Source organism: Nicotiana attenuata, chromosome 10 (genome assembly GCF_001879085.1).
Source record: "Nicotiana attenuata strain UT chromosome 10, NIATTr2, whole genome shotgun sequence".
Classification (NCBI taxonomy): Eukaryota; Viridiplantae; Streptophyta; class Magnoliopsida; order Solanales; family Solanaceae; genus Nicotiana; species Nicotiana attenuata.
Window position 1 is genome coordinate 40,859,544 of NC_031998.1, and position 8,005 is coordinate 40,867,548.

An 8,005-nucleotide genomic window follows, 5' to 3' on the forward strand; every position below is an offset into this window, starting at 1 on the left:
TCCGAGCCAACACTTATGAAGAACTTATGAACAAAAACAAGAAATTTGAATAACTATTAGAAACAGAGAGAACATAAGTATATTGCCTTGGTATGCGTGTTACAGTGTCCCTAATGAATAATTAGCTTCCCCTTTATATAGTAGGGGAGTTTTACCCTAGGTACAATTTTAAGAAAGGTAAAAATCTTTCTTTTCGCTTGTCACTGATTTTCTGCCGATACGGGCCGAGATTCACGCCGTGATATCCAGTTGGGAACGGATATCACGGCCCTTTGTTAATCGTGTGCGGTCATTTGGTAATGCTCTCCGAGGCCTTGGGACTCGAACCGGACCCGGGGGACGTGGTCTCGAAAGCTCCGAGGGCAGGTGTTTTGCTCGGGCCCTGATACGAGAGGCTCGTGGTTCTGATTCCTTGCAGTCACGTCCTTGCTCCGTTTGCCTCACCAGAAAATCGGGGTGCTCATTAGACTTGGTTTTACGAGTTACTCTTAATGGTATAATACATTTTGGAAATAACCGTGCATGGTTGACTTAGCCAATTACAAAAATCACCTAAGCTGTTGCTTTACCAATTTGGCAACTCATAAAGATTTGTGTATTGACTCTAGTTGGAGAGAATGTTTAGGGACCCTTTGATTCTTAGATTAGAGATCAAACAAGCCGAAAAAGGAGAAGATTAACCATGTTCCCTATATTGCTTTAGGGTTAAAAAAGGGCAGACAGGTATACAAAGCATCCCGCGTTCACGCAGGATTCGGGAAGGACTGCACCCAAGGGGTGTGATGTAGACAGTCTATCCTAATGCAAGCATCATATCTCGCTTTACGGTAAGGAGAAAGATTATGGAATTGTAGGAGTAACAAATCTAGACTTTTGGACATGGTCAGCTAGCTAAAGGTTAATACAGGTTCTAGGCAAAGATCGACCATTAATCCTTGTCTGCACAAGCAATGGCTAGGGGTTGCTAACAAGCAAAAACTCAAGGTAAAAAAAAATGTATATTTGGTAGATTTAGGAGTACTATATATGCATGAAGAGCGAGCATGGAGGTGATGAATCGGGCTGAAAGTGATATACTGTACCCTTGTTGAAATCCATCTTGACATGACGCGCGACTTGGTAGACACCTCAACGTGTAAATTCATATCCAGTAATCCAACTTAAAAACATGGTATCCTACATTATAATGACCAAGCTCATCTGGTTAAAGCAATGATCTTTTCATCTCCTACAGTCTAACATTTTCAGCTTTATGAGGCAATGAAATGCAAACTGTTCACTTCTAATTAATCTGTACCTACTTGTTAAATTCAGTTTAGTATCTTCTGGTCTCTAATTCTCAGAAGCATACTTATGGACTTCATATGGGAAAAATAACCGCACTCCCATGGTAGAGATGATATGTCTTGAGAAATTATTGTTGCTTGATAAGTGTATCCACTGAAGGGAAGCCGTGGCGTAACTGGTAAGGTTGTTGCCATGTGACCAGGAGGTCACGGATTTGAGCCGCGGAAACAACCTCTTGAAGAAATATAGGGTAAGGCCGCGTACAATAGACCCTTGTGGTCATAGCGGGAGCTTAATGCACCAAGTTGTCCTTTCGATAAGTCTATCCACTCTTCAATTACTATTGGCATATTATCTTATACTTGCAGGTGAGAGAATTATACTGGTTTTACTTTGCAGATCACAGCCATTTGATACCAAGGGAGTCAATTTCATAAAGCAAATCTTGAAATTCAAAATCAAGAACTTGATTACAGAAGAATTACAAAAACTGAAACAAAAGATTATTTGGAGTTTGTACTCCCTTATGAATGGAACACAACTGACTTCATATATTACAAAGTTCTAGCCACATTCTATAGCTACCCTCACAAAATGCCTCAAAAGGTTGAAAATATTAATTTCATCGTCACTCCTGGAAGTTGGACCAAGTTTTTGAGTACTTGAATCAGTAGAGACTTCAGCAACATGACAATTAGATTGTTGTCCTTTCTTCCCTGCATCCATACATTAATGCAAAATTTTTTAAAAATCTTCGTCTATCTTCAAACTTATTATAAATTAAAGCTTTTCAAATAGGAAATGCAACCTCTTTTTTAGACTTGAGATTGATGGCATTAGAAGTTTCCAGTGTTGATGGCATCGGCATTTGCATCTCCAAGTGCTGCCTCTTTAAGATATGTTTCAGCCAATTGAACTCTCTTCACATTTTCTTGCTCTTGAACAAGCATGTTACCATACTCAAGGAGCTTCTCAACAGTCATTTTTGGTTGCTCAAAAGTCGGGGGTCCATCGAAAGAGTTCAGAAGTTTGTCCCCAATAGCTTCAATTCCAGTGCCTGAAACCCATTTCCTCACCTCATCATCGTATACTCGTGCCCTCAGAGCACCGAAGAAGTCTGTATCAGAACAAAAAGATACACATTAGTTATCATGAACAGGCTATAATTTACTTTCAGAAAAGTACAATATTTTGAGTTCTGAGTGTCTGTACCAATAGATTGTCCAGGGAAGGTATCGACAATCTTTATAACGGCTTCCTCAGGCACGTTGTCGGTCCTGAAAATACCCTTGCAAACACCAATTCTATCTTCCCTAGTTGGTGCCCAATAGAACTTCTCCATACGACCATCACGGATAAGAGGAGCATACAATGTGGAGAAGTCGTTACCCGTGACAACAATAGGGACCCTGGCGTTCTCTTGCTTGTTGTACATACCGGGGAGCTGGACGTTTGTCGGGTTATCAGCAATGTTCATGAGAGTGGCATTCACCATCTGGTTGTTGACAGTGTATTGGGTAGTTCCACCCATTCTACCAGCTCCTGCATCGAGATCGTTGATGAAGAGGCAACACATGTTTCCTTTCCTGATGATTTCTGCTGCCTCTCTGTACCTTTGCCTAATCAATTTTGCTGGCTCTCCTGCATTTCCACTTTCTAATTCTCCAGCACTCATCATAATGGGGCTGCATGTTAATAATAAGTAGTTACGTATTTGGATAAAAAAAGGGCAGCCCGGTGCACTAAGCTCCCACTATGCGCAGGGTGCGGGGAAGGGCCGGACCACAAGGGTCTATTGTATGCAGCCTTACCCTGCATTTTTGCAAGAGGCTGTTACCACGGCTCGAACCTGTGACCTATTGGTCACATGGCAATAACTTTACCAGTAAAGTTACGTATTTGGATAGAATTGCGGAAACTGATAATAAGCTACTTTGGTCCATTTACTTCTTAACAATTTGACTTCCACAAAATGGTACAATGTGATAAAGGAAATACTCACTTGATTCCCATCTTTCTGAAGACAAGCTCACACTGGAAAGATTTACCTTGACCTTTGCCTCCCCAGACACCCAAGATGAGTGGAACCTATAAGAAAACATACACAAAAATGATTATTTTTCACTACAAAAGACAGCTTTTGTCAACCTGAATATTAAGACAAATAATTCTCTTAAACAGACCTTGATGTTGGGCAATTTCAAGAAGTTCTTGGTAATGTGAACAACAAGCTTGTCCATGAAAGCAGGAGCGATGTAGAATCCGTCCAACGTGTTGTCCATGTTGTATCTAGAGCGAAAATTTTCGTTAACAATAAGACATTAGAATCAATTAGCTAGCTCTTCTCAAATTTGCAAGAATTAGCAAACAATTTCTTTTGCCAAATGGAGGACTTACTGGCGAAGACCTTGGCTGACATATTCGTAGGATTGCAAAACAGCATGGTGAGTACCAGTACCTGTTGGAGCCTGGAAAAGACTGTCAACCATACCCTTACCCCGGGCGATGTCCTGTTGATCATCGGAAAAGTCTTGAACAAGACCCTTCCATCTGTCACTATCAGTCTGTTTCTTGGGATCGGCATCTTTCTCTTCAGCTGCAATCCTCAAGCTCCTGTTTGTAACCTTGGGGCTTGAAACACCTTTTCCATACACTTTCTTCAAAGTTTTGCCAAAGAAGGCTGTGCTTGGAACTGAAGTTCCAGCAACTGAGTTGTTCAAACTCAACTGCACCAAGAATGTTCCCGTAATAAGACCCACCGAAACTTATTCCTTCCATTTCATTTTATATAACAATATTTGATTGAGCGCAAAATTTAAGAAAGAAAGACTTTTGGCACATAGTAAAAGCATTTTTAGAACTTGTGGTCTAAAACATGTCGTGACACTTCTATCACTATAAGAACATGTCAAAAGTTGAAGAGTTTCCAAATATAGAAAGGTGTAATTCTTTATCGAACATGCTAAAAGAGTGGCATATAAAATGGAACAGAGAAAGTAGTAAAATCTTGAAGAAGGTAACCATAGCTTCTAGTACCAGATTTTGGTTAAATCGGAAACCATAGGGAAAGTAGATCCTCCTACAGCATCCTATATTTCAAAATCAAAACACAAACACCCCCAAATATCCATCAACTTTACTTTTTTTGTTGGCCAGTTCCCTACAAGAAGGGGAGCCTTTACGTAACGGGTAAAGTTGCTGCCATGTAACTACGTTGTCAGGTTCGAATCGTGGAAACAGACTCTTGTAGAAATGCGGGTAAGACTGCATACAGTAGGCCCTTGTGGTCCGGCCCTTCCCCGGACCCCACACATAACGGAAACTTAGTGCATTGGGCTACCCCTTTACCCAGTCCCCTACAAAATTCAATATTCTTAATTCCTTAATCAAAGAACTCACAAAAGGTTCCAAGTTCCAGTTATTTATGATTTAGCTACTATTCTACCCCCTAATTCTTTCACATATAATTTGACAGTATACTGCCTCAAGCAAGGCAATTCAAGATACAAGTTTATAGCTTAACATAGAATTAGATATGCAGTTAGATTGAATAATTCAAGATACACCAAAAAAGGAAATACTGGAATCCTAGTGAACAAACAAGTATCATAGTGGACTCTCCAAAATGACGCTGCACTCGTGTCGGGTCCTCCAAAAATGTTACTTTTAGAGGATCTGACATCGCACCTACTAACATTTTCGGAGAGTCCGAGCAACATATCGTATCTTTAACTATATAGAAGTGAAAGACAAGAATTCATAACTAATTTTATGAAACATATTGACATGAGTAGGAGAATGATGAGAAAAAACACAGTACCGGTGCTTTGTTGGCAGCTCCAATGGTTGACACAGAGGTAGCCATTATCTTGACTACTGTGATGACAACTTGATCAAAGAAGCTAAGGATTGAGCTTTCTTGATTTGCTAAATATATTCAACAATTGGTTGAAGAAGATAGTATGGGAAAGGATAGGCTTTATAGTAGTACTAGTTGTGTGTGTAAGAAAAATTATGTGGATTTGGCTTACGATTTCTCAACGGCCACAAATTCAAGATTGGTTATCTAGGTGGAGATTATGAAGGTGACTTGTAATTTTTGGCATGGGCAATCTATATTTTTTTTTATTTTTGCATTTTTATTTTTCTTGCTTGGTTGGGTGACTAGATTGAGTAACAACAAAATTTAAGCTTATGGCGATTGGCTACCTCTTTATTTTGAGGTTAGATTTTAAGATGTTTTTTCCTCCATAGATTTAATTGTCCCTTTTTTTGAATGTTGTTTTTTTCCTACATAGATGTAATTGTCCCTTTTATTGTATGTTGTTGATTTCCTCCTGGCGGATAAGGAGAATTTGAGGCTGTTATTGAATCAGTCTTACCAAAAATATGCGAAATTTGGATTTCTGGCTAATATACTTTCTGAGAAGGAACTAATTTGGGAATAAGGAACTAAAACTTGCATTTGAACAAAATTTGCAGACTAAAGTGTTTCTCATTAGTCCAAATTTAGTAGTAACTAAAAGCAATCGAAATGAGTTTGACCCGTGATGCTGCACGATCCAACCCGCTAGTTGGGAAGGGTGGGAGAAATTAAAAAATAGCCAGATTTACAACTGATCGTTCAAAAATAGTGCAGTTTCAAAAGTAATTGAAACTTAGCCACTTTTCATGTAAAGATAAATTTGAGCGAAAACACTGTTCAATACCCGGAAAATACGCCAGTATATTATGCTGGAGTTCCAGCATAAGTATACTTGAACTCCACGATAAGTATGCTGGAACTCTAGCATAATATAATGGAGTTCCAACATAAGTACACTAGAACTCCAGCATAATATACTGGAGTTCCAGCAAGTATACCGGTCCAGCATAAGTATACTTGAACTCCAGGATAAGTATGCTGGAACTCCAGCATAATATGATGGAGTTCCAGCATAAGTACACTAGAACTCCAGCATAATATACTGGAGTTCCAGCAAGTATATCGGTCCAGCATAATATATTGGAGTTTGGAACATCGGTGCTCTAGTCTCCAGTATATTATACTGGAGCCAGCAAAGTATACCGGTCCAGCATAATATGCTGGAGTTCATGCACGGGTGCACCGAACTCCAGTATATTATGCTGGACCGATCTCTGTTGCAGCAAAATAGTGGCTATTTTTCATTGACTTGGTAAACGCTGGCTATTTTTGAATGACCAGTCCGAAAATTGGCTATACTGTGCTATTTTTACGGGAAGGGTTGGATCAAAATTTTGTTGGCCCATTCAAGATTGAAGCTTTGAGCCAGCCCAATCAGCCTGCTGGATGAATACAGTAGCAAAACTCAGCGGAAAACAGGGGAGTCCAGCTAAGCAGAGAATGTATTCGACTGTATACGCGAGTTATATTCGTGAATACAGTAACGGAATTTACATAAAAAAAGGTCTTCAGCTGTTTAAAAACGGTAAGTGAATCAATGAACGCGATAGACTCCTAATATAACTCAACTATTCCAATTATAACACACAAAATTTGTATTTTCAATTATAGAAAAGATTCTCAACCGAAAAACACCCCAAAAAACAGAGCAATCTTTAGAGATTCAATCCATCCTTTCTTTTTTTTAGTGGTATATATATATATATATATATATATCCACTAGGCGAGGTGCCTAGGGCTAATTTTTATATATATCTAAAATAAAGTGAAAACATACTGTCAATGTGGCTAAAAATTGTAAATGGCTACCTATTGTACTTACATAATCCCTATTATCAATCTTGAGTAGTAGACTCAAAATTGATATCACATATTGTACTATGGAATGGTTAAAAATTTGAAATTTACAAAAATGGCCATATTTCCAACTTCTGCTCGCGTGCATGTCATGTTGGCTATGTATTCTGAAAATTCTAAGCCTTGTGATGATTGTAGTTGTTGATTGATCCATGTCGTTTGTTGAAAATCTTCAGTTAGCTAGAGCTTCCAACATTAATATCCATTTCTGAAGTACACTCTCAACCATAAATACCTGGGAGTTATGTTGAACTTGGTCTGCTGTGACCAAAATTGCAGTTTGAACCCTGCCCTTATGTGTGAACTTCCTTCAGGATTATCTTGCCTGCGTATCAGTAATGCTGTATGTGTATAACATCTATATGTTTTCCATCTTGTGTTTCTTGTGTAGTCCCTTTGGTCACATAGTCGTACCCATCTACAGTTAGAGTGTGACTGTGTCTGGTATCCTTTTGTATCCATGTTATCTTGTATTCTGCAATCTGTTGCTGAGCATGTTATATTCCTTATCAATAAGGTTCCTTGATCATGAGAAACATGCCAAAGCTCCTCAAAAGGCACACAGTAGCCCAGTTTTTCATTGTGTAAATCCCATGCCATGCTTATGCCCATCCTTGCTTCCCTCCCATTGGAATGAATACATAGTACTAATACCACCAAATGAGAGTTATTCAAAAGATGGGGTATGACCACAGTAGCGTTCCCTGCAAAAAAGAAAACTAGGTTAGCAATAAACAAATTCACCATACTCTCATCCACATGGATTTGAGTATGACGAGCGTGTGGCATCCCAGAATTTCCCCTGCTCCTGCTACTCCTTTCCTCCTCCTCTCCTAGGTTCTTGCAACCTTTACTCTGATGTATGGGCATTGTAATTTATCGCTATTCACAATTTTCCTCCCTTTGACATCCAGATCTCCAAATCCAGTACACTCC

The 8,005-nt window shown here is 39.2% G+C and overlaps 1 protein-coding gene across 1 annotated transcript; it reads right to left on the bottom strand.

Moving 5' to 3' along the window:
- On the bottom strand, positions 1,697-5,321 carry LOC109233360 (ribulose bisphosphate carboxylase/oxygenase activase 2, chloroplastic). The gene is made up of 7 exons (XM_019399212.1): positions 5,108-5,321; positions 3,685-4,013; positions 3,471-3,576; positions 3,290-3,375; positions 2,500-2,972; positions 2,096-2,404; positions 1,697-2,003 (listed from the first exon to the last, which is right to left on the bottom strand). The coding sequence occupies exons 1-6, from the start codon at positions 5,150-5,152 to the stop codon at positions 2,124-2,126; spliced, it is 1,320 nt and encodes a 439-aa protein (XP_019254757.1). The 5' UTR covers positions 5,153-5,321; the 3' UTR covers positions 1,697-2,003; positions 2,096-2,123.